Source organism: Oncorhynchus mykiss, chromosome 26 (genome assembly GCF_057628025.1).
Source record: "Oncorhynchus mykiss isolate SJ-2025 chromosome 26, ASM5762802v1, whole genome shotgun sequence".
Taxonomy (NCBI): Eukaryota; Metazoa; Chordata; class Actinopteri; order Salmoniformes; family Salmonidae; genus Oncorhynchus; species Oncorhynchus mykiss.
Window position 1 is genome coordinate 42,884,081 of NC_143047.1, and position 27,921 is coordinate 42,912,001.

A 27,921-nucleotide genomic window follows, 5' to 3' on the forward strand; every position below is an offset into this window, starting at 1 on the left:
CAAGCAAAGAGGCACTGAATTAGAAGGGAGGCCTTGAAATAGATCCACAGGTATACCTCCAATTGACTCAAATTATGTCAATTAGCCTATCAGAAGCTTCTAAAGCCATGATATAATTTTCTGGAATTTTCCAAGCTGTTTAAAGGCACAGTCAACTTGGTGTATGTAAACTTCTGACCCACTGGAATTGTGATACAGTGAAATATAAGTGAAATAATCTGTTTGTAAACAATTGTTGGAAAAATTACTTGAGTCCTGCACAAAGCAGATGTCCTAACCGACTTGCCAAAACTATAGTTTGTTAACAAGAAATTTGCGGAGTGGTTGAAAAATGAGTTTTAATGACAACAACCTAAGTGTATGTAAACTTCCAACTTCAACTGTATGTGTGTGTGTATGTATGTACAGTGGGGCAAAAAAGTATTTAGTCAACCACCAATTGTGCAAGTTCTCCCACAGTTACAGGTCTGTGAGAGCCAGAAATCTTGCTTGTTTGTAGGTGACCAAATACTTATTTTCCACCATAATTTGCAAATAAATTCATTAAAAATCCTACAATGTGATTTTCTGGATTTTTTTTCTCATTTTGTCTGTCATAGTTGAAGTGTACCTATGATGAAAATTACAGGCCTCTCATCTTTTTAAGTGGGAGAACTTGCACAATTGGTGGCTGACTAAATACTTTTTTGCCCCACTGTATGTATGTATGTATGTATGTATGTATGTATGTATGTATGTATGTATATATATATATGTATGTGTGTGTATGTATGTATATATATATATATATACATACATACATACACACACATACATACAGTGGGGAGAACAAGTATTTGATACACTGCTGATTTTGCAGGTTTTCCTACTTACAAAGCATGTAGAGGTCTGTAATTTGTTTTATCATAGGTACACTTCAACTGTGAGAGACGGAATCTAAAACAAAAATCCAGAAGATCACATTGTATGATTTTTAAGTAATTAATTTGCATGACATAAGTATTTGATACATCAGAAAAGCAGAACTTAATATTTGGTACAGAAACCTTTGTTTGCAATTACAGAGATCATATGTTTCCTGTCGTTCTTGACCAGGTTTGCACACACTGCAGCAGGGATTTTGGCCCACTCCTCCATACAGACCTTATCCAGATCCAGATTTCGAGGCTGTCACTGGGCAATACGGACTTTCAGCTCCCTCCAAAGATTTTCAATTGGGTTCAGGTCTGGAGACTGGCTAGACCACTCCAGGACCTTGAGATGCTTCTTACGGAGCCACTCCTTAGTTGCCCTGGCTGTGTGTTTCGGGTCGTTGACATGCTGGAAGACCCATCTTCAATGCTCTTACTGAGGGAAGGAGGTTGTTGGTCAAGATCTCACGATACATGGCCCCATCCATCCTCCCCTCAATACGGAGCAGTCGTCCTGTCCTCTTTGCAGAAAAGCATCCCCAAAGAATGATGTTTCCACCTCCATACAGTTGGGATGGTGTCTTGTGGTTGTACTCATCCTTCTTCTTCCTCCAAACACGGCAAGTGGAGTTTAGACCAAAAAGCTGTATTTTGTCTCATCAGACCACATGACCATCTCCCATTCCTCATCTGGATCATCCAGATGGTCATTGGCAAACTTCAGACTGGCCTGGACATGCGCTGGCTTGAGCAGGGGGACCTTGCGTGCGCTGCAGGATTTTAATCCATGACGGCGTAGTGTGTTACTAATGGTTTTCTTTGAGACTGTGGTCCCAGCTCTCTTCGGGTCATTGACCAGGTCCTGTCGTGTAGTTCTGGGCTGATCCCTCACCTTCCTCATGATCATTGATGCCCCACGAGGTGAGATCTTGCATGGAGCCCCAGACCGAGGGTGATTGACCGTCATCTTGAACTTCTTCCATTTTCTAATAATTGCGCCAACAGTTGTTGCGTTCTCACCAAGTGGCTTGCCTATTGTCCTGTAGCCCATCCCAGCCTTGTGCAGGTCTACAATTTTATCCCTGGTGTCCTTACACAGCTGTCTGGTCTTGGCCATTGTGGAGAGGTTGGAGTCTGTTTGATTGAGTGTGTGGACAGGTGTCTTTCATACAGGGTGCTGTAGCTGTGTGTTCGGGGGTTAGGGTGAGGGTTAAGGTAAGGGTTAAGGGGTACTCACGCTGTGGGAGGGTGCTGTAGCAGTGGGTTCGGGGCGGTCTGACTTTGGCATTGGATGTGTACATGGGGTAGAAGAGGAGCCAGCTCTCATAGCCTCCCTCCAGAACCATGGGCTCACTACGCAGGATAGTGGTACTGTCCCACTGTGAAGCACACATTACCTCAATGGAAACACACTGACTGAGGAAACACACATTACCTCAATGAAACACACATTACCTCAATGAAACACACTGACTGAGGAAACACACATTACCTCAATGGAAACACACTGACTGAGGAAACACACATTACCTCAATGAAACACACATTACCTCAATGGAAACACACATTACCTCAATGGAAACACACATTACCTCAATGAAACACACATTACCTAAATGGAAACACAAATTACCTCAATGGAAACACACTGACTGAGGAAACACACATTACCTCAATGAAACACACTGACTGAGGGAACACACATTACCTCAATGAAACACACATTACCTCAATGAAACACACTGACTGAGGAAACACACATTACCTCAATGAAACACACATTACCTCAATGAAACACACTGACTGAGGAAACACACATTACCTCAATGGAAACACACATTAACTCAATGGAAACACACTGACTGAGGGAACACACATTACCTCAATGGAAACACACATTACCTCAATGGAAACACACATTACCTCAATGGAAACACACTGACTGAGGGAACACACTGACTGAGGAAACACACTGACTGAGGGAACACACTGACTGAGGAAACACACTGACTGAGGAAACACACTGACTGAGGAAACACACTGACTGAGGAAACACACTGACTGAGGAAACACACATTACCTCAATGGAAACACACTGACTGAGGGAACACACATTACCTCAATGGAACACACACATTACCTCAATGGAAACACACTGACTGAGGAAGCATTGCAGGGAACACACATTCCTATGTTATGTTACCTTGAAGAGAGCATCTTTGAGGCTTTGTAAGGTGCTTCCCAGTTTGAGGTCAGTAACAGAGCTGAACCAGTCCAGTAGGATGATGTAATCTACGAACCCCCGCCTCTTCCACGTCTCTCTGGACGCATCGGGTAGATTGGCCTCAATCTGGTTCACTGTGATGCTGTGGGAACAGAATGATGACCTGTTACCCTGTGCAGGGGTGCACAACACACGGCCCACGGGCTGAATGTGGCCCCAGAGAAGACAGCTTGTAGCCCGTAGTGATTATTAGTCGTTTTTAATACATTTATTTGGGCATGGTCAGAGTGGAGACCTGGATCAACCATTACAACCCTCCACCCATCGCTCCCTCCGTACCCAGGGTTGATAGCCTCCTCTGGGACACTGATGACAGTCTGGGTGGGGACCTGGATCTGTGAGTCCTGGAAGTCTCGGAGGCAGCGGGCGTCCATCACAATGACCGTAATGGCCTGGTCCCTCATCATCTTGAACAACCCCTCTGCTGTGATCCCTCCTGCTGATACCGCAGCTAGGGAGGGAGGGAGGTACGGAGGGAGGGAGGTAGGTACGGAGGGAGGGAGGTACAGAGGGAGGGTGGGAGGTACAGAGGGAGGGAGGGAGGTACGGAGGGAGGGAGGTACGGTGGGCGGTAAGGAGGGAGGTAGGGAGGGAGGTAGGTAGGTACGGAGGTACAGAGGGAGGGAGGTACAGAGGGAGGTACAGAGGGAGGGAGGTACAGAGGGAGGGAGGGAGGTACAGAGGGAGGTACGGAGGGAGGTACGGAGGGAGGGAGGGAGGTACGGAGGGAGGGAGGGAGGTACGGAGGGAGGGAGTTAGGGAGTTAGGGTGGTACAGAGGAGGGAGGGAGGTACGGAGGGGGGGAGGGAGGTACGGAGGGAGGGAGGGAGGTACGGAGGGAGGGAGTTAGGGAGTTAGGGTGGTACAGAGGGAGGGAGGGAGGTACGGAGGGGGGGAGGGAGGGAGTTAGGGAGTTAGGGTGGTACAGAGGGAGGGAGGGAGGGAGTTAGGGAGTTAGGGTGGTACAGAGGGAGGGAGGGAGGTACGGAGGGGGGGAGGGAGGGAGTTAGGGAGTTAGGGTGGTACGGAGGGGGGGAGGGAGGTACGGAGGGAGGGAGGGAGGTACGGAGGGAGGGAGGGAGGTACGGAGGGGGGGAGGGGGGGAGGTACGGAGGGGGGGAGGGAGGTACGGAGGGGGGGAGGGAGGGGGGGAGGGGGGGGATAATAAAAGATGGATAAATCAATAAACATCAACCTGTTGTGTAAAACAACTTATATTCATGTCATAACTTCGTATTACCTCAAATTCTGAAACCTTTTAAAAAGCATTTGAGTCAGTTTGCTGGTCATCATCCTTACCTTTTGAAGTTACATTTTTCAACTCCTTCTGCTCTTTTACCTAGAACACAGAACATTACAACTGAGACCACGGCATCTTAAAGGACCAACTCTCAACCACAACAACTCCTTCAGCTCTTTTACCTAGAACACAGAACATTACAACTGAGACCACGGCATCTTAAAGGACCAACTCTCAACCACAACAACTCCTTCAGCTCTTTTACCTAGAACACAGAACATTACAACTGAGACCACGGCATCTTAAAGGACCAACTCTCAACCACAACAACTCCTTCAGCTCTTTTACCTAGAACACAGAACATTACAACTGAGACCACGGCATCTTAAAGGACCAACTCTCAACCACAACAACTCCTTCAGCTCTTTTACCTAGAACACAGAACATTACAACTGAGACCACGGCATCTTAAAGGACCAACTCTCAACCACAACAACTCCTTCAGCTCTTTTACCTAGAACACAGAACATTACAACTGAGACCACGGCATCTTAAAGGACCAACTCTCAACCACAACAACTCCTTCAGCTCTTTTACCTAGAACACAGAACATTACAACTGAGACCACGGCATCTTAAAGGACCAACTCTCAACCACAACAACTCCTTCAGCTCTTTTACCTAGAACACAGAACATTACAACTGAGACCACGGCATCTTAAAGGACCAACTCTCAACCACAACAACTCCTTCAGCTCTTTTACCTAGAACACAGAACATTACAACTGAGACCACGGCATCTTAAAGGACCAACTCTCAACCACAACAACTCCTTCAGCTCTTTTACCTAGAACACAGAACATTACAACTGAGACCACGGCATCTTAAAGGACCAACTCTCAACCACAACAACTCCTTCAGCTCTTTTACCTAGAACACAGAACATTACAACTGAGACCACGGCATCTTAAAGGACCAACTCTCAACCACAACAACTCCTTCAGCTCTTTTACCTAGAACACAGAACATTACAACTGAGACCACGGCATCTTAAAGGACCAACTCTCAACCACAACAACTCCTTCAGCTCTTTTACCTAGAACACAGAACATTACAACTGAGACCACGGCATCTTAAAGGACCAACTCTCAACCACAACAACTCCTTCAGCTCTTTTACCTAGAACACAGAACATTACAACTGAGACCACGGCATCTTAAAGGACCAACTCTCAACCACAACAACTGGTGCTGACAGGGGTGGTGTCGACAACGGGTGGTGTCGACAACGGGTGGTGTCGACAGGGGAGGTGTCGACAACTGGTGCCGAAAGCGGTGGTGCTGACAGAGCTTACGTATCGACCTCACAGACATGTCCTTTTCCAGTACCACTTGCTTATCTGAGCTTACGTTTCGACCTCACAGACATGTCCTTTTCCAGTACCACTTGCTTATCTGAGCTTACGTTTCGACCTCACAGACATGTCCTTTTCCAGTACCACTTGCTTATCTGAGCTTACGTTTCGACCTCACAGACATGTCCTTTTCCAGTACCACTTGCTTATCAGAGCTTACGTATCGACCTCACAGCCTTCGTCTGAGCTGCTGTGTCCTCGTCATCATTCAGGGACCTACCTTCTTGATCTCTTTCCCTGCTTTTGGAGATGCCCTCCCTCCATCTTTCTCCGTCTTATCCTCCCTCCTTTTCTTCTCCTCTTGTCTCTCTTTCTCCTCGAGCGTTTTACGAACCTCGACTTCCTCGTACCTAAACAAACATACAGACACACAGACAGACAGACAGACAGACAGACAGACAGACAGACAGACACACACAGACACACACAGACACACACACACACAGGAAAACAGAAACAGTAACCTGTAGAAGCATCAGGCTGAGATTCTATAGCTTCAAATCAACGTATCTCCGTCTTTGGCAAAGTCCATGTTCTCCTTCAAACCATTCAGGGTTATTGAAGTTCAGCTAAATCCTATGTCAACTGAATACCAGTTGATTTACTAACATCCAGTACAGAGTGAACGTAATGTCTGTGAATAAATGACGACGACGACACACCAACCTGAGTTTAAGGCTTTCAGAGAGTTTCTCGGCTTCTTCTATGGCTTTTTTAAAGCTGGTGGGCCCCAGCACGGACAGGAAGAACTCCTTGGACAACAGAGAGGAAAGGTGCTTCAGAGGACAGCGGTCTCAACAACGGGAAAAAACAGCTAGCCAAAAATCAATACATTGTGTCGTTGCTAAACGGAATGACTTTTCACCATGTCAGCTGAAAATCAAGTACCTTTGGTATTGATGGTTAACGTGAAACCAGTAGCATCCACTTTGACTAAGACAGTACTATTCTATAACCAAATCGGGAAAATCAATAGAGCGTGAAATCACGGTAGGAAGCCTTGTCCTCGTACGGTTCGAACCCTCAATATGGCCAGTATCATAACAGTCCCGTGTGGGAGTGTGGCTCATCACTAGTTCTGTAGTCTACAAGCACACAGCCCGTGTCGGCATGGGGTTGAATCCCTCTTCACCCACTACTCCCCCCCCCCCCCTGTTCTCCCCTCTACAAGCTGCGCCCCCCATTACATTCCTACAGTCTGAAAAACCACTGAATACACGGGGAGGTGGGAGCTCCCAGTCTCCTTTAAAACATATCGTATGGCTTGACCTCCCTCTGTGGTCTGAGTAGCAAAACATGGGTCGTATTCACTAGGGACCAAACGGAAGAACAGGGAAGGTTTATAACCTGAACGTGTCCATATAAAGAAACACTTGTTTTTGACAGGGCTACCATCGGTGGTACGGTGTGAACTAACGGACCACGGTTGGTACCTGTTGCTGCTTGAAGTCGGGCCTCTTCTTGATGAGATCATAAACCGTTAGGTATTTCATGTAGAGAACATAGGCCTTCTCCTCGTCTCCATCCAGACGACACTCCTCCGCAGCCTTGAAGATCTTACAGGCACTCTGGACATAGCTGGAACACAGAACAGAACATAGCTGGAACTCACAACAGAACATAGCTGGAACTCACAACAGAACATAGCTGGAACTCACAACAGAACATAGCTGGAACTCACAACAGAACATTTACCATACACTCTGGACATAGCTGGAACACACAACAGAACATAGCTGGAACTCACAACAGAACATAGCTGGAACTCACAACAGAACATTTACCATACACTCTGGACATAGCTGGAACACACAACAGAACATTTACCATACACATAGCTGGAACACACAATAGAACATAGCTGGAACTCACAACAGAACATTTACCATACACTCTGGACATAGCTGGAACACACAACAGAACATTTACCATACACATAGCTGGAACACACAATAGAACATAGCTGGAACACACAATAGAACATAGCTGGAACACACAACAGAACATAGCTGGAACACACAACAGAACATTTACCATACACATAGCTGGAACACACAATAGAACATAGCTGGAACTCACAACAGAACATTTACCATACACATAGCTGGAACACACAATAGAACATAGCTGGAACACACAATAGAACATAGCTGGAACACACAACAGAACATAGCTGGAACACACAACAGAACATTTACCATACACATAGCTGGAACACACAATAGAACATAGCTGGAACTCACAACAGAACATTTACCATACACATAGCTGGAACACACAATAGAACATAGCTGGAACACACAATAGAACATAGCTGGAACACACAACAGAACATAGCTGGAACCCACAACAGAACATTTACCATACACTCTGGACATAGCTGGAACCCACAACAGAACATTTACCATACACTCTGGACATAGCTGGAACACACAACAGAACATTTACCATACACTCTGGACATAGCTGGAACACACAACAGAACATAGCTGGAACACACAATAGGACATAGCTGGAACTCACAACAGAACATTTACCATACACATAGCTGGAACACACAATAGAACATAGCTGGAACACACAATAGAACATTTACCATACACTCTGGACATAGCTGGAACACACAACAGAACATTTACCATACACTCTGGACATAGCTGGAACACACAATAGGACATAGCTGGAACACACAATAGAACATAGCTGGAACACACAACGGGACATAGCTGGAACACACAACGGGACATAGCTGGAACACACAACGGGACATAGCTGGAACACACAATAGAGCATAGCTGGAACACACAACGGGACATAGCTGGAACACACAATAGAGCATAGCTGGAACACACAACGGGACATAGCTGGAACACACAATAGAGCATAGCTGGAACATAGCTGGAGAATTGAACACAGGCCTGTTACCAAGACCAGTGTCTGTATGGTCCTGGTAACAGGCCTGTTGTGTCCAGCCAGTGTCTGTATGGTCCTGGTAACAGGCCTGTTCTGTCCAGCCAGTGTCTGGTACCAGGACCATTTAAATGACATCCATGCCAGAACAACAGCTTACCTCCTGGTGTTGATTTTGTCAGGCTTGACTTCAGCTTTCTTGTTGAGGTCCCCCAGGTTAGTAGAGAGGTACAAGTCCTTCGCCCCGCGGGACACCGCAGGCATCTTCAATGGTGGGTTATATATCACCAGCAGTATACAATGTTCACATATTCCAGTCCTCACCGCTCTGGAAAGACAAAACAATTGAATCAAATAGCTTTTAGTATTATTAACCCCTTGCCTGCCCCATTCATAGAGGCCAACGACCTTTAGCACCGATTGATGAGGCATCTTCTTCCAAATGGGTTGGAACTGAAAAATACTGTCAGTTGCAACTGTGATAAAGTCGATGAGGGATCATCAAATGGACGTATGTTTTGAAGTGGCTGTCCTATATCTGAGAGAAGTAAGAAAGATGAGGACTTTTTAGGATTTGTTTAACAAATATTTAACCACGTATTTATATATATATATATTTTAAACTAAAGTACTTCCATTCATGTTTAAACTGGTACCGGGCTGCCTACAGACACGTCTAGTCAGGCTGGTACCGGGCTGCCTACAGACACGTCTAGTCAGGCTGGTACCGGGCTGCCTACAGACACGTCTAGTCAGGCTGGTACCGGGCTGCCTACAGACACGTCTAGTCAGGCTGGTACCGGGCTGCCTACAGACACGTCTAGTCAGGCTGGTACCGGGCTGCCTACAGACACGTCTAGTCAGGCTGGTACCGGGCTGCCTACAGACACGTCTAGTCAGGCTGGTACCGGGCTGCCTACAGACACGTCTAGTCAGGCTGGTACCGGGCTGCCTACAGACACGTCTAGTCAGGCTGGTACCGGGCTGCCTACAGACACGTCTAGTCAGGCTGGTACCGGGCTGCCTACAGACACGTCTAGTCAGGCTGGTACCGGGCTGCCTACAGACACGTCTAGTCAGGCTGGTACCGGGCTGCCTACAGACACGTCTAGTCAGGCTGGTACCGGGCTGCCTACAGACACGTCTAGTCAGGCTGGTACCGGGCTGCCTACAGACACGTCTAGTTTATTGTAAATTGATTGATTTCCTTATATGAAATGTAACTCAGAAAAAAAATGTAAAAGTTGCATGTTGCGTTTATATTTTTGTTCAGTGTAGAACCATGTCCAATAGGTTTTTGACGTTTTTGTTAGTAAGCGGTTGTTCTCTGAATGGCCAAGCAAAGTACTGTATTGTGATTTGTGTACCTGAGGGTCCAATTTCCAGTGTAACGTTACGTATGATTATCTTTGGCAGTTCAGCTTTAGTAATGCATCCAAGCAAGGTGTAAACATGAACTGTGCATTTAGCAAGGCTTCCAAGAAACGAAACCACAGACAATTACTTTGACGAAATTGTAAATATAATATATGTGACATTGGACTTGCTACTAGCTAGTAGGTTCGCAAAACTTTAAGTTAGCAAGCCAGGTAGCTTCCTAAGTAATGTTTAATGAGGAAGTGCAGTAGCTAGCCAACCCCCCCATCTGTCAAGTTAGTTTGTTAGCAGGATAGCTAGCTTATTAGCTAAACTAGGCTAGCTAGCTTTCACTGTAGTTGTTTACTCGAACAGGCTCTGTCAGCTTATGGATGTTTAGCTAGGTAACGACAAAGACGTTATAACCGTAACTATAACGGCGAATAACCTCCAACAGTTATTGCAATGAAGAGATAGCAAGTGAATACGTTTGAAAAGAGGAAATAATACAACTTACTATAACGTTGCACTGTTGTCTTGTTCAGTTTTTTCTAGTGTTTTCCGATAGTTACCACAGCCACAAAGTAAATATTGGCTATGTCGTAAAATTGTATTTTTTAAAAGAAATGTGTTTTGGGGGCTTAATTTTGGGTTAGGTTTAGGCGTATGGTTCGCATTGTGGTTACGGTTAGTTTATAATCACATTTGAAGAATATATATTTTAGAAACAGGCGGGGTTATGACTGTGTGGCTGTGGTAACTAGTGACGAGCCCTAGTCAGCTGACTCCTGATTCCCGGAAGAACTCAAAATGGCAAAACTTTATCAACCATGTAGAACACACCACTGCTAGAATCAACCCGATTTTTCTAAACAACAACCGTTGCTACTTGAGGCCTATTTCATCGATTAGAAGTTTCGTAATGGTTAGGTTGTTATGAATTTACTGTACTGAAACAGCAGGGAGCAGGTCTCGAACCGTTGACCTTCTAGCCAGAAGTCCAGCGCGCTATTTACTGTGCCGCAAAAGCATGCTCGACCGGCAGAGTCGATATCCGCGCTTATTAACTCAGGGTCGTTACAGTACTAACATAAGTGGACGTGGCATTTCGGCCACTTTGTACAAATCTAGTTGTGCTTGTTTTCTTAAGATACTGATAGAGGACTAGTGGTTAGAGGGGAGGCAGGTAGCCTAGTGGTTAGAGGGGAGGCAGGTAGCCTAGTGGTTAGAGGGGAGGCAGGTAGCCTAGTGGTTAGAGGGGGGCAGGTAGCCTAGAGGGGAGGTAGGTAGCCTTGTGGTTAGAGGGGGGGCAGGTAGCCTAGAGGGGAGGTAGGTAGCCTTGTGGTTAGAGCGTTGGGCCAGTAACCGACAAGGTACAAATCTGTCGTTCTGCCCCTGAACATGGCAGTTAACCCACTGTTCCTAGGCCGTCATTGTAAATAAGAATTTGTTCTTAACTGACTTGCCTAGTTAAATAAAGGTTAAATATATCTATATATTTTTTAAATAAAAAAATTGAAGTAGGGTACTTTATTTTGCCCCGTTGGATGTGGAAGTTGGATCTCAGTTGTAAAAAAACAAAAGTTGCTTCTACTTCCCCCAGAAGTTGACCCCAGAAGGTCAATCAATCTTATGATTTCCTGTTTGCAGTTTTTCAAAACTACCGACAAGTGCTAAGGCACTAGCTTTGCAGTTGAAATGATTGGGGTTTTTTTATCCAAAAAAAGCTTTAGAGCAATGACTGCTAGCAGATACCAGTAGACTTCCAATTGGTAGTTACATTCTTGTTCCATCGGTGCAACTCCCGTACAGACTCGGGAGAGGCGAAGGTCAAGCGTCCCCCGAAACACAACCCAGCCAAGCCACACTGCTTCTTAACCAATGTGTCAGAGGAAACACCATACACCTGGTGACCATGTCAGTGTACACTGCACCCAGCCCACCACAGGAGTTGCTAGTGTGCAATGGGACAAGTACATCCTTGCGGGACAAACCCTCCCCTAACCTGGATGACACTGGGACAATTGTGCACTGCCCCATGGGTCTCCTGGTCGCTGCCAGCTGCACAGAGTCTGGACTCGAACCAGGATCTCTAGTGGCACAGCTAGCACTGCGATGCAGTGCCTTAGATCACTGCGCCACTCCGGAGTCCCTTTTGCAGTTACATTTATGGAATTTATACATCTTAAGACTAAAATGCCTGATTTCAGGCACTAGATCCGCTGGACATTACGGATAATATGTTTACAATACTTATTTTATTAATATCCCACCGGTTAATAAGTCAGAACACCATAAAATAGAGGAATATATTATATGTGTGACATTCAACAAAATAAAATGGTGTCTGGGATCTTGGTTGAACAAGAGGGAGTGTTCTCTACACCCTGCACAGTCGGTGCACTGCAGAGCTGCGGGTTTGCATTATGGTTTGCATGCGAGCTCCCGTGCTGTCAAAGTGCTGTCTGTAGTGGATTTTCTTATTTGTCTATTTGCACATTCCTTTCCAGTAGGCTAATAATAGCCTAGTAAACTAGGCAAGAAAGATCGACAAAAAAGGACATAATCTGCTTATTCCTCTGTTTTATTATTATTGTTGCAACACAACAGCTTTTGTAGCGCACAGAATCCTTAAAGGGATACTTCAGGATTTTAGCGTTATCGCAACGACTGGAAGTCTACTAGTATCTGCTAGCAGTCATTGCTCTAAAGCTAGTTAGCTTTGGGTCACGAAACTACCTCTAACTTTCCTTCATACTGGACACAGAAAGATAAATATGATATAAATATGCTGCTGCTCCAGTTTCAACTGTTCTGCCTGCGGCTATGGAACCCTGACCTGTTCACCGGACGTGCTACCTGTCCCAGACCTATTATTTGACCATGCTGGTCATTTATGAACATTTGAACATCTTGGCCATGTCCTGTTATAATCTCCACCCGGCACAGCCAGAAGAGGACTGGCCCACCCCACATAGCCTGGTTCCTCTCTAGGTTTTGGCCTTTCTATGGAGTTTTTCCTAGCCACCGTGCTTCAACACCTGCATTGCTTGCTGTTTGGGGTTTCAGGCTGGGATTCTGTACAGCAGTACGAAGGGCTATATAAATACATTTGATTTTGATTTATCCACGAGTTCATAAAGGGCCTCATTGCCAAAATCTCAAAGTATCCCTTTAAGTTCCATCACTGCTAGTATATTAACAAATATCTCATCCACTCCTTCACAACCCGGGTGCCTGCTGTGCTGTCTTCTCCATTAATCATTATTTATGTAACAACATCTTTGGCTTTCAAACAAATTCATGTTAACTTAAAAAAATAATAATTGACAAACATAACATATGTTATTCTAATAGGATAAATACATTGAATTACCAATTCCCTAGTAACAAAGGAAGTTCCTCCTCTCCTCACAGTCCCTGGTTCCCCAATGCTCTCCCTCTCTGGCCAGTGTCCCACAGCGGAGGTGTTGGGTGGGGCAGTCTGAGCCAACCTCCTCCCAGTCCAGGCCTGGTTCTCCAGGGGTCCCGGTTCACCCACAGACAGAAGCCACTGAAAAAGCGTAGACCGGTCCACACATGGTCCATCTGGGCCCCCTTTGAATCCCTCATTCTCTGGACGAGGAGCTGCTCATTCTCAAACAGCAGGCTGGTGAGGTCAGTGTAGTGCTTCCTGCAGTGATCCAGAGCCTCCTCCCACATCTTGTTCATCTGTACCAGGATCACATTCAGATCAAAGTACAAGAAAGGCTTTCTCTGATTGCACAGCCAATCAGCCACCAACATCCGGCTTCTTTACCTGCGGGATCAACTGAAACCAGCCACCCGGACAGCTGATGAAACTGAGGAGTATTTCTGTCTATAATAAAGCCCTTTTGTGGGGAAAAACTCATTCTGATTGGCTGCACCTTGATCCCCAGTGGGTGGGCCAGGCTCCCAAGTGAGTGGGCCTATGCCCTCCCAGGCCAACCCATTACTGCACCCCTGCCCAGTCAGGTGAAATCCATAGACTAGGGCCCTATTAATGAATTGAAATTGATTTCCTTATATGAACTGTAACTCGGTAAAATCGTTGAAATTGTTGCATGTTGCGTTTATATTTTTGTTCAGCATAGATGATTCGAGACAATGTCTTAAGTAGTTTAACATGTTATTACTCCAACCTTGTGAAAGTGACAAACTGACACGTTTTCATTTTCATCAAGGGTCACTTCCCTTCCCTCTACATTTCTTTGTTAGGTAAATCTCCTCTCTGCATCTCAGTCAAATGTTTTTCAGCCATGTAAAAACCCTTCAGACCTTTTTACAGCCAAGCCTGGGTTGGGCAGCAGCACAGCAGGGAAGATGTCCCCAAGTTAATTCCCCAAGGTCATGGATCATCGTAATTTATTCACTCTTCAGGCCTGTTGTCCTATTGTGTTTACTTGATCTGTCAGTGATGTAATCTCAGCAAAAAAAGAAACGTCCCTTTTTCAGAACCCTGTCTTTCAAAGAGAATTTGTAAAAATCCAAATAACTTCACAGATCTTCATTGTAAAGGGTTTAAACACGGTTCCCCATGCTTGTTCAATGAACCAGAAACAATTAATGAACAGGCACCTGTGTAACGGTCGTTAAGACAGTAATAGCTTCCAGACAGTAGGCAATTAAGGTCATAGTTATGAAAACTTAGGACACTAAAGAGGCCTTTCTACTGACCCTGAAAACACCAAAAGAAAGATGCCCCGGGTCCATGCTCATCTGCGTGAACGTGCCTTAGGCATGCTGCAAGGAGGCATGAGGACTGCAGAAGTGGCCAGGGCAACAAATTGCAATGTTCGTACTGTGAGACGCCGAAGACATCGCTACAGGGAGACAGGACGGACATCTTATTGTCCTCGCAGTGGCAGACCACGTGTCACAACACATGTTGACTCACCCTACTTGTAAAGAAATGCCATCCTCCTCTCGTTCATGGTGCTGAAATGGTCTGTCACTCTGTCAGACAATACACATTTTTAGTTTTGTTGTCCTAGGCTACCTGGCTAAAATGCATCTAACTACATCTTCATCTTCTCAGGCCAGTATGGATAATTAAGTAAAACCACATGTCCAAATCCTTTTCTCCGTCCATGGAAGGGACCATTTTATCAGCTAGCTAGCCACCGGAGTACAACAACACAACGAGATGCAACAAAATATATATATTTCAATGATGTTTGGCTTGATGTGATGTGATTGGTCTGGCACTTTGTTTTGGTGTGCCAGGACCATTCACAGTTGAGCTCACTCAGTTTAGCTCAACACTGATTGGCTATTATTGTATTTTTTTTATTTTTATCAAGGGAGAACAAATGCTCACTGGCTTCCCTTGCATTCAATGCTCCAACAATATCATCCTATTTTTGGACCACAGAGCATCAGATAGATGGGCTACACATACAGACAGGGGGGAGCTGTTTTACTCGCTCGGATGCTTTCTATGATGAGATACATACAGCCTCTTGCAAATTGAAGAAAAATTATGAAAACACAGAGAGATGAAAGATATATTATTTTATGTTTTTGTATTTTTTCGTGGAAATGTTTTCCCTTTGGGATCCATGAAAACTCGCCACTGTTAAAGAAAGCCTCTCTGATTGGTGGGCTGGGTGTACAAGTGAGCTGAGGAAGTCTCTCTGATTGGTGGGCTGGGTGTACAAGTGAGCTGAGGAAGTCTCTCTGATTGGTGGGCTAGGTGTACAAGTGAGCTGAGGAAGTCTCTCTGATTGGTGGGCTGGGTGTACAAGTGAGCTGAGGAAGTCTCTCTGATTGGTGGGCTAGGTGTACAAGTGAGCTGAGGAAGTCTCTCTGATTGGTGGGCTGGGTGTACAAGTGAGCTGAGGAAGTCTCTCTGATTGGTGGGCTGGGTGTACAAGTGAGCTGAGGAAGTCTCTCTGATTGGTGGGCTAGGTGTACAAGTGAGCTGAGGAAGTCTCTCTGATTGGTGGGCTGGGTGTACAAGTGAGCTGAGGAAGTCTCTCTGATTGGTGGGCTGGGTGTACAAGTCAGCTGAGGAAGTCTCTCTGATTGGTGGGCTGGGTGTACAAGTGAGCTAAGGAAGTCTCTCTGATTGGTGGGCTGGGTGTACAAGTGAGCTGAGGAAGTCTCTCTGATTGGTGGGCTGCGTGTGCGGGTGAGCTCAAACCAAACAATAGAGTCACTCTGATCCATGACCTGGGGGATTTAACTGGGGACCATCCTCTCTGTTCTTCTGCTGCTCAACCCAGACCAACCTAGACCAGACCCACCCAGACCAGACCCATCCAGACAAACCTAGACCAGACCCACCCAGACCAACCTAGACCAGACCCATCCAGACAAACCTAGACCAGACCCACACAGACCAGCCCAACCCAGACCTACCTAGAGCAACCCAGACAAACCTAGACCAGACCCACCCAGACCGGCCCAACCCAGCCCAACCCAGACCTACCTAGAGCAACCCAGGGTCTTTGCATGGCTGGAAACATTTGACTGAGAGGCAGTGAGGAGATTTACCTAATGAAGGACTGTAGAGGGAAGGGAAGTGACCTAGAGAGAGAATGAGAAAGAAAGAGAAGGGGGGGGCACATTAGTTTTGCATCGTCCCCACTGGGCCATTCTATTGGGGGGGGATACCCAATGATGGAAATCAAATGAGCCTTCCAACCCAGTAAGAGAGGGAGGGAGAGACAGAGTGAGTGAGAAGGGGGAGAAAGTGAATGTTTGAGAGAGAGAGAGAGAGAGAGAGATGTGGGTAGTGGCAGCAGAAGGGCCAGTGTTTACAGGTGAGTTAGGGAAGTGTTCTCATTGGTGGGTTGGGTGTACAGGTGAGTTAATGAATCCTCTCTGATTGGTTTGCTTTGTGTGTAGAGGTGAGCCAAGGAAGCGCCCGGTAGTTGGTGATCATAAGAGCAGCAGCAGGGTCAACTCCACTCCACACTGACTGAGTACTGGGACATCAATCAGAGGAAGAGCAGCTCCACTCCACACTAACTGAGTACTGGTACATCATTCAGAGGAAGAGTAGCTCCACTCCACACTAACTGAGTACTGGGACATCATGCAGAGGAAGAGTAGCTCCACTGGGCTCCTCATCACTGCTCTGTCTGTAGTAGTCTCTGGTCTTACCAAACAGTTCTACTATGTGGATAAACAACTGACCTGGCAAGGAGCTCAGCAGTACTGCAGAGAGAAATACATTGACCTGGCCTTCATCACCGACCAGGAGGAAGCAGAGCTGTTCTCCAACGTCTTAACTTCTGAATTCAACTGGATTGGTTTGACTTGGATCGGTCTGTACAGAGATACCAATGACTCAACAGAGTGGAAGTGGTCTGGAGGGTGGAACTCAACATTCAGGTTCTGGAGTAAAGGCCTGCCAAACCATCTTATTGTCAACCAGGACTGTGTCGGTGTGATAACGGGTGAGATGGCTGACAGCCTGTGCCAACAGAGAAACCCTTTCTGGTGCTTTGATATGAACGTGGTCCTGGTTCAGAAAAACAAGACGTGGGAGGAGGCTCTGGATCACTGCAGGAAACACTACACTGACCTCACCAGCCTGCTGTCTGAGAATGAGCAGCTCCTCGTCCAGAGAATTATGAATTCAAAGGGGGTCCAGACGGACCATGTGTGGACCGGTCTACGCTTTTTCAGTGGTTTCTGGTTGTGGGTGAATGGAGACCCCCTGGAGTACGAGGCCTGGACCGGGGGGAGGCTGCCCCACTGCCCCGCCCAACACCTCCGCTGTGGGACCCTGCCCAGAGAGGGAGAGCTTTGGGGAATCAAGGACTGTGAGGAGATGAGGAACTTCCTCTGTTACTAGTGATTTGGTAATTCAATAGGATAGCAAGCTTTACCGCTAATGAAATAACATATTGTTTTAAATAAATTGTCTTTTTTTTGTATAACATTTAAAATGTCATCTATATTTCCAATTTAAATAATAAAGTTGAAAGTATTTATTTATTAGGATCTATTTTAACACATCATAACAATCTTCCTAAAACTAAACATACCAAGCAGGGTTGGGGTCAATTCAGGAAGTGATTTTTTTAACTAAAATTGAAAAATATTTGAAATTAATATATTTTATTTTTCAGATCATTGAAAAATCTTTGAAAATAGATACTGAATTTGAATTTCAGTTTTTTTAACAAATTAACAGACTTGAATTCGAATTTACCCGACCCTGATACTAGCATACAAACACTGTCAGTGGTGGATATGAAGTGCTTGAGAGAAAAGGAATGTTGAGTACTATTCCTTCATGGATTTATTGGTGAGAAACAAGGAGTGGTGTGAAATTCAGATTTTAACAAACGACATATTTAGAGGTCTCATTTTACCAGTGTTGTGATGTTATCGTCTATATATTCAAATATTTAACTCATGTATTTGCAGTTCATAATCTGCGTGTTTTTGTAGAGTTTCCACAATATTATCTTGCTTTGGAAGCTACATGTATGTATGTATGTATGTATGTATGTATGTATGTATGTATGTATGTATGTATTGGTATGATAATAAACTAGAAAAGGAAACCAAAGTACTTATTCTCATGGGTTTTTCTGACCAAAAAAATGTGTTGTGTTTACTGTTGCTGACTGAACTAATAATTCTACACAGTTTTAGAGACACAAGGAGGGTAAATGGTACCGCGGGTCTGTCTTCAGGCTATGGGATGTGTGAGATAATCGGCAGCATTAGTTCCTGTGCTTGGGTCTTCCTCACTGGTTATTTGGACGAATCAGGATTGGGCAAAGGCGGTGCTTAAACTGGGGGTGGGGATTTCTAGCCCATGTGTGATAAATACGGTTAAAATTATCAGAAGGGGAGGGGCTTTGCCTTACAGTTTCCATTTGCGAGGGTGGAGACTTCTCAATCCGTAAATCTCCATTTCTAACACGTTTGTTCCCAGAATTTAATCGACCATCTGACCCAACTATGTAAGATTTTAGTTCTGGTTGAACCGAGATGAAGGTTAAGGTAAAGTAATGTTGGGTTGTAATGCTCTCCTCCCACCCCTAGATGTCCCTGGTGGTAATGGTGCCGTACTGTATGTCTGCTGTCTTTCGTGCTCCAACCCAACTACGACAAGTATTTATATACTCCTGCTATCAGTCACTTTACTATAGCCCTTTTCCGCGTATCATGCCTACACTGACACACACTAACACCCGCGCACACACACACACACACACCACTCATGCTGCTGCCATATTAATATTAATTAATCCTGCAACCAGTCACTGTCTCCTAATCCCTGTCTACATGTACATATCTACCTCAATACTCCAGTATCCCTGTCTACATGTACATATCTACCTCAATACTCCAGTATCCCTGTCTACATGTACATATCTACCTCAATACTCCAGTATCCCTGCACATTGTAAATGTGCTACAGGCCCTGACCCTGTATATAACTTCCTCTGTTTTGTTATTGAATACTGCTGTTGGGGGATGGCAAGTTAAAGCTGTAGGTCTACTGGTGCATGTCATGTGACACATACAACTTGAAACTTAGAAATTTGGACCTGGTATAAACGGTAAGGGTTAGGGCCAGAGCCAGGGTAACGGTAAGGTTTAGGGCCAGAGCCAGGGTTAGGTTCATCTTGTTTCTAGACACTTCTGCCCAAATGTGCCAAGAGTCTGGTGTACCAACAGGTCAGACAATACAGGAAGACCTGGAAAAGCACATAGTCATTGGCTTAATAGGCTAAATCTACCAACCACTCATCTCCCACAACACCTTCCCCTTAACCTAATTTAGCAGGTATGAAAGAAACGCCCGAGTGGAGTTCCCACATCCAGTTTTTTCAGTTTGACGCTGTGTTGTGTTTTAATGCTCTCCTTCCACCACTAGATGTCTCTGTTGGACCTGAGATAAAGGGTCAGGTATAAGACCTGAGACAGCGTTTGGGTTCGGTGGTGATGATAACGTGTGCTGTGTTGTGTTGTAATGTTCTCCTTCCACCACTAGATGTCTCTGGTGGACCTGAGATAAAGGGTCAGGTACAAGACCTGAGACAGCGTTTGGGTTCGGTGGTGATGATAACGTGTGCTGTGTTGTGTGTTGTAATGCTCTCCTCTCACCACTAGATGTCTCTAGTGGACCTGTGAAGGAAGCTCGTGGAAGCAGCCAAGTTCTCACCAGGGTCCCTATTCATAAAATTAGCATCCCAAATGGCACCCTATTCCCTATTTAGTGCACTACATTGGACCAGGCACATCCGGTACGCAGAAAAGCATCTCAGATTAGAAGTGCTGATCTTGGATCAGTTTGACCATTTAAATCATTATTCTTGAGATTATATGGACAAGCGAGTTGGGTTACTGGACAAACTTTTACACTTGGATGATTAACTGATTGATTGATTGTCTGACTGACTGAGATCTCTCTACTCTACCTGTGAGTGTAGCTGGGGACCTGTCTGCCCAGTACGATCAGTACTCCCCAACGGAGGTTCTACTGAGGCCAGGGGTCAGCCATGGTGCCCGGACCAAGGTGGACCACACCTCCCTCCACATGGCTGCTTCAGCAGGGACAGGCATCGTAGAGGTCCTGCTCCAGGTACAGCCTCCCTCTACATGGCTGCTCCAGGTACAGCCTCCCTCTACATGGCTGCTCCAGCAGGGACAGGCATCGTATAGAGGTCCTGCTCCAGGTACAGCCTCCCTCTACATGGCTGCTCCAGCAGGGACAGGCATCGTAGAGGTCCTGCTCCAGGTACAGCCTCCCTCTACATGGCTGCTCCAGCAGGGACAGGCATCATAGAGGTCTTGGTACAGCCTCCCTCCACATGGCTGCTCCAGTTACAACCCCCGCCCCCCCCCAAAAAAATAGTGTTACTCTAAACCAGTGTTTCCCAAACTTTTTAAAGCCCTGTACCCCTTCAAACATTCAACCTCCAGCTGCGTACCCCCTCTAGCATCAGGGTCAGCGCGCTCTCAAATGTTGTTTTTTTTTGCCATCATGTTAAGCCTGCCACACTATACGATACATTAATTAAACATAAGAATGAGTGTGAATTTGTCACAACTCGGCTCATGGGAATTGACAAAGAGCTCATAGGACCAGGGCACAAATAATAATAATCAATCATTTTGCTCTTTTTTTTTAAACCATCTTACATATAAAACCTTATTTGTTAATCGAAAATGTGAATAACTCACCACAGGTTAATAAGGTTGTGCTTGAAGGATGCACATAACTCTGCAATGTTGGGTTGTATTGGAGAGAGTCTCAGTCTTAAATCATTTCCCACACAGTCTGTGCCTGTATTTAGTTAGTGAGAGCCGAGAATCCACTTTCACATAGGTACGTGGTTGCTAAGGGCATCAGTATCTTAACAGCGCGATTTGCCAAAGCAGGATACATCATACAATGATGGAAAGGCCTGTGCGTTGTCACGCTCATTGAATATAGTTGTGGAGTGTCCCCTGTAATCCTAGATTCAGATCATTCAGGTGGGAAAAAACTACTCCTAGATAGGCCAGTCGTGTGAGAAACTCGTCATCATGCAAGCTGTCAGACAAGTGAAAATTATGGCCAGTAAAGAAACCTTTAAGCTTGTCTCTCAATTCAAAATAACGTTGATAACCAGCGCACCTCTGCATGTTTTAAAGTGTTACATGGTCGCTGCCCATATCACTGCATAGTGCAGAAAATACACGAGAGATCAGGGCTTTAACAAAGTTCAGGGCTTTAACAAAGTTAACAATTTTCACTGTAGTGTCCAAAACATATTTTAAGCTGTCAGGCATTTCCTTGGCAGTAAGAGCCTCTCGCTGAGTGCTGCAGTGTACCCAAGTGTCGTCGGGAGCAACTGCTTGCACGCGCGTTACCACTCCACTATGTCTCCCTGTCATGGCTTTTGCGTTAGTACAGATACCAACACATCTTGACCACCAAAGTCCATTTGATGTCACAAAGCTGTCCAGTACTTTAAAAATATCCTCGCCTGTTGTCCTGGTTTCCAGTGGTTTGCAGAAGAGGGTGTTTTCTTTAATTGACCCCATATAAACGTAACGGACATATACCAGGAGTTGTGTCAGGCCCGCCACGTCTGTTGACTCATCCAGCTGTAACGCATATAATTCACTGGCTTGTATGCGAAGCAGTAATTGTTTCAAAACATCTCCTGCCATGTCACTGATGCGTCGTGAAACAGTGTTGTTTGATGGAGACGTTGTCTGTATCGTTTTTTTGGCCTTTTCCCCCAGCATTGTCCCAGCCATATCCGTGGCAGCAGGAAGAATGAAGTCCTCCACAATAGTATGGGCCTGTCCTAGCCACTCGGTAGCTCACCATATAAAACACTTCTAGACCCTTCTTATTAATGGTATCTGTTGCTTTTATACGTCTTACTACTCAAAAGTAATCTTACTTCTCGCTCAAAAAAACTCCTGGGGCTTATTTTTCAAATTGGCACGATTTGTTTCTAAATGTCTGCTCAAGAGTAAAGGTTTCATTGAGTTGTGAGATAGTACTTTTTTACATATAACACTGTGTTTCTGAGGAAAGGCACTACTCCCATTATAAGTGAACCCCAAATCAATGTAGTTCTCGTCATATTTGCGCCTCTTCGCTGGTCCAACGTCCCTGTCTGTTGTTCGGTGCTTTCCTGGGTAAGGGGGCAGGAGCTCTTCAGCTGCATCAGGTTCACAACTGTCAGTGTCCATGCTAGCTGGGCTAACAACAAAATGTAGAATTACTGATGCTAGCTGGGCTAACAACAAATGTAGAATTACTGATGCTAGCTGGGCTAACAACAAATGTAGAATTACTGATGCTAGCTGGGCTAACAACATGTAGAATTACTGATGCTAGCTGGGCTAACAACAAAATGTAGAATTACTGATGCTAGCTGGGCTAACAACAAATGTAGAATTACTGATGCTAGCTGGGCTAACAACAAATGTAGAATTACTGATGCTAGCTGGGCTAACAACATGTAGAATTACTGATGCTAGCTGGGCTAACAACAAAATGTAGAATTACTGATGCTAGCTGGGCTAACAACAAATGTAGAATTACTGATGCTAGCTGGGCTAACAACAAATGTAGAATTACTGATGCTAGCTGGGCTAACAACAAATGTAGAATTACTGATGCTAGCTGGGCTAACAACATGTAGAATTACTGATGCTTGCATTGGATGTTGTTGTGGAAGCAGAACAACTTGTATCGTCGACAGGTGCAGGTGTAGTACTGCACTACCAGTAGAGCTGGTATGTGTCTCTATGGACACAAGCCTTACTTTTTTTTTAACCATTTATCAATTTTCAAATAAACGGATGAGCTGCAGCTATGTTTGGCTACATACGGACCATTAGGGGAATTCCCGCGAGAGAGTAACGGTTAATGTGATTGGATGTTAATAATTTGACAAGGCTACCTGTATTTGACATTGTGTTGTTATTTTTGCTGAACACTAGATGGTTTCATTTTATTTTGGGCCGTGAAACGAGGCTACTCAGGCGAGAAAAAGACCACACCCAAATGTATAGCCCCGTTGGAAAATATAAAAGGGACTGTTTGAAAATGTGAAGATTTATTTTTATATATATAAAAAAAAAAATGTGAATCACATTTTTATTTGGCATTGCGTAACAACATAGTTAGTAGCTTAAAATGCTCTTAATTAATATATATGTTTAATTTTACATATGAAAACATGTCAGAAATTATTCACAAAATAACAACTTTGTTTAATTCATTCATAAAACAACCTGACGTTCAAAAATCAATTGATGATGTTATGAATGAAAGAAAGGACTGTGAGATTCACAATTCAGATTCACCCGGACGACTTTGATGTCTGTCTAAAACTCCCGGCTCTGTTCAGACCTCCATTACAGAAGATCAGTGGTCATTCTACCATTACAGCCCCATTCCCCTGTGATCTCATGCCATCAGCAACAGTCGTCCACTGTCACAGGGCCACCGAGCTAATGCCATTAATAACTGCTGTCGCAGGGCCACCGAGCTAATGCTGTTATTAACTACACACTCATCCACTGTCATAGGGGATACGTTCATAATACCACCCTTTCCCCTATGTAGTGCACTACTTTTTAACCAGGACCCATAGGGTAGAATAGTAGAAAGACGGATCTCTAATAGGGCCCTGCGCAAAAGTAGTGCACTTTGTAGGGAATAGTGTGCCATTTGGGACATGCCCAGGGACTGTAGGGCCCCTGTAGGGAACAGGGAGCACAGGACAATGGCCCCATTGATCTCTCTGCTCTGCTGTAGCATGTAGCATGGGATCCGCTGACGTCAATGACCCAGGCCTGCTGTACAGGGGACATTCTTTACTGCATAATGAATGTCCCAACTGTCTGGGACAGTAATGCTATATGTTGATGTTTTTGTTGTTGTTAATTGTTTATATTGATGAATGAATGAATGAGTGAGTGAGAAGACTTCTGCTCCTTCGTTCGAACAATTGATTGATTCATCAAGATCAATCGATCAAGTTTGATTAGATTGATCGAGATCAATTTGATGGATCAATAGATTGACTCACACCCCCCACTTGCCTAGTTTATTAAAATAAAAAAATATTCAAATTTTTTCAACGATCATAATCATTTTCCGGATGGGTGTAGACTTGAGAGAGGCAGTTTGTGTTATGACGATGTAAAGTTATTTTTTCTTTTTTAAAAGGGGTATCACTTTGACCTGAAATTATACTTACAGAATGCCCCTTTAATCCATAACCTTCTGAAATATGTCTTCCTGCCTTTTAAATACTAACCTGTACCCTGTTTGCTGTGTATATTTGCACTAATGGATTGGTTTCTGTCCCGTGAGACACGAACGAGAGGAAGTGTGTATTTCACAGTGTTTAAATGTCAGAGGATGAGAATGATGGGAACAGTGCAGCTGGTGCCTGGGCTTGTGGCAGTGTTATACATATGGACGGTGTCTCAAACGGCACCCTATTCCCAATATAGTGCACTACTTTTGACCAGAGCCCATAGGGAATAGGGAGCCACTTAGAACGGGCCCATGGTATCCTCAGCCAGTGAAATAGACAGGTGTGACAAAGACCTTTGATTCAGTGTTTGGTCTCCATTCTGTAATGTTTCACCTTGTTTGTTTTGATACAACTCAAACATCACAGATGTGAGCAAAACCAAACCAACGTCAATACATTCAGCTAGTCAGACAGGAAACCAACGTCAATACATTCAGCTAGTCAGACAGGAAACCAACGTCAATACATTCAGCTAGTCAGACAGGAAACCGACGTCAATACATTCAGCTAGTCGGACAGGAAACCAACGTCAATACATTCAGCTAGTCAGACAGGAAACCGACGTCAATACATTCAGCTTGTTAGACAGGAAACCAACGTCAATACATTCAGCTAGTTAGACAGGAAACCAACGTCAATACATTCAGCTAGTCAGACAGGAAACCAACGTCAATACATTCAGCTAGTCAGAGAGGAAACCAACGTCAATACATTCAGCTAGTCAGACAGGAAACCAACGTCAATACATTCAGCTTGTTAGACAGGAAACCAACGTCAATACATTCAGCTAGTCGGACAGGAAACCAACGTCAATACATTCAGCTAGTCGGACAGGAAACCGACGTCAATACATTCAGCTAGTCAGACAGGAAACCGACGTCAATACATTCAGCTAGTCAGACAGGAAACCAACGTCAATACATTCAGCTTGTTAGACAGGAAACCAACGTCAATACATTCAGCTAGTCGGACAGGAAACCGACGTCAATACATTCAGCTAGTCAGACAGGAAACCAACGTCAATACATTCAGCTTGTTAGACAGGAAACCAACGTCAATACATTCAGCTAGTCGGACAGGAAACCAACGTCAATACATTCAGCTAGTCAGACAGGAAACCAACGTCAATACATTCAGCTAGTCAGACAGGAAACCAACGTCAATACATTCAGCTAGTCAGACAGGAAACCGACGTCAATACATTCAGCTAGTCGGACAGGAAACCGACGTCAATACATTCAGCTAGTCAGACAGGAAACCAAACCAACGTCAATACATTCAGCTAGTCAGACAGGAAACCAAACCAACGTCAATACATTCAGCTAGTCAGACAGGAAACCGACGTCAATACATTCAGCTAGTCAGACAGGAAACCAAACCAACGTCAATACATTCAGCTAGTCAGACAGGAAACCGACGTCAATACGTTCAGCTAGTCGGACAGGAAACCAACGTCAATACATTCAGCTAGTCAGACAGGAAACCAAACCAACGTCAATACATTCAGCTAGTCAGACAGGAAACCGACGTCAATACATTCAGCTTGTTAGACAGGAAACCAACGTCAATACATTCAGCTAGTTAGACAGGAAACCAACGTCAATACATTCAGCTAGTCAGACAGGAAACCAACGTCAATACATTCAGCTAGTCAGAGAGGAAACCAACGTCAATACATTCAGCTAGTCAGACAGGAAACCAACGTCAATACATTCAGCTTGTTAGACAGGAAACCAACGTCAATACATTCAGCTAGTCGGACAGGAAACCAACGTCAATACATTCAGCTAGTCGGACAGGAAACCGACGTCAATACATTCAGCTAGTCAGACAGGAAACCGACGTCAATACATTCAGCTAGTCAGACAGGAAACCAACGTCAATACATTCAGCTTGTTAGACAGGAAACCAACGTCAATACATTCAGCTAGTCGGACAGGAAACCGACGTCAATACATTCAGCTAGTCAGACAGGAAACCAACGTCAATACATTCAGCTTGTTAGACAGGAAACCAACGTCAATACATTCAGCTAGTCGGACAGGAAACCAACGTCAATACATTCAGCTAGTCAGACAGGAAACCAACGTCAATACATTCAGCTAGTCAGACAGGAAACCAACGTCAATACATTCAGCTAGTCAGACAGGAAACCGACGTCAATACATTCAGCTAGTCGGACAGGAAACCGACGTCAATACATTCAGCTAGTCAGACAGGAAACCAAACCAACGTCAATACATTCAGCTAGTCAGACAGGAAACCAAACCAACGTCAATACATTCAGCTAGTCAGACAGGAAACCGACGTCAATACATTCAGCTAGTCAGACAGGAAACCAAACCAACGTCAATACATTCAGCTAGTCAGACAGGAAACCGACGTCAATACGTTCAGCTAGTCGGACAGGAAACCAACGTCAATACATTCAGCTAGTCAGACAGGAAACCAAACCAACGTCAATACATTCAGCTAGTCAGACAGGAAACCGACGTCAACACGTTCAGCTAGTCAGACAGGAAACCGACGTCAATACATTCAGCTAGTCGGACAGGAAACCGACGTCAATACATTCAGCTAGTCAGACAGGAAACCGACGTCAATACTTTCAGCTAGTCAGACAGGAAACCGACGTCAATACATTCAGCTAGTCAGACAGGAAACCGACGTCAATACATTCAGCTAGTCGGACAGGAAACCGACGTCAATACATTCAGCTAGTCAGACAGGAAACCGACGTCAATACATTCAGCTAGTCAGACAGGAAACCGACGTCAATACATTCAGCTAGTCGGACAGGAAACCAACGTCAATACATTCAGCTAGTCGGACAGGAAACCGACGTCAATACATTCAGCTAGTCAGACAGGAAACCGACGTCAATACTTTCAGCTAGTCAGACAGGAAACCGACGTCAATACATTCAGCTAGTCAGACAGGAAACCGACGTCAATACATTCAGCTAGTCGGACAGGAAACCGACGTCAATACATTCAGCTAGTCAGACAGGAAACCGACGTCAATACATTCAGC

General features: G+C 44.9%; 2 protein-coding genes across 3 annotated transcripts in view; one reads left to right on the top strand and one right to left on the bottom strand.

Moving 5' to 3' along the window:
* usp8 (ubiquitin specific peptidase 8) overlaps nucleotides 1-10,975 on the bottom strand; it is a 36,157-nt gene extending 25,182 nt beyond the window's left edge. For both annotated transcript variants that reach the window (XM_090223174.1, XM_090223173.1), the window contains exons 1-9: nucleotides 10,632-10,975; nucleotides 8,919-9,086; nucleotides 7,282-7,426; nucleotides 6,515-6,600; nucleotides 6,069-6,198; nucleotides 4,495-4,534; nucleotides 3,475-3,646; nucleotides 3,115-3,277; nucleotides 2,149-2,290 (exon numbers count right to left, since the gene is read on the bottom strand). In XM_090223174.1, the coding sequence (XP_090079300.1) occupies nucleotides 2,149-2,290; nucleotides 3,115-3,277; nucleotides 3,475-3,646; nucleotides 4,495-4,534; nucleotides 6,069-6,198; nucleotides 6,515-6,600; nucleotides 7,282-7,426; nucleotides 8,919-9,022 (982 nt within the window). In that variant the 5' untranslated portion in view covers nucleotides 9,023-9,086; nucleotides 10,632-10,975. The remainder of the gene's footprint in view (nucleotides 1-2,148; nucleotides 2,291-3,114; nucleotides 3,278-3,474; nucleotides 3,647-4,494; nucleotides 4,535-6,068; nucleotides 6,199-6,514; nucleotides 6,601-7,281; nucleotides 7,427-8,918; nucleotides 9,087-10,631) is intronic.
* A 4,448-nt stretch (nucleotides 10,976-15,423) lies between these two features.
* LOC149971482 (putative C-type lectin domain family 20 member A) lies at nucleotides 15,424-18,665 on the top strand. The gene has a single exon (XM_090223175.1). It carries the CDS (start codon nucleotides 17,178-17,180, stop codon nucleotides 17,940-17,942), a length of 765 nt encoding a protein of 254 aa, XP_090079301.1. The 5' UTR covers nucleotides 15,424-17,177; the 3' UTR covers nucleotides 17,943-18,665.
* The last annotated feature ends 9,256 nt before the right edge of the window (nucleotides 18,666-27,921 follow it).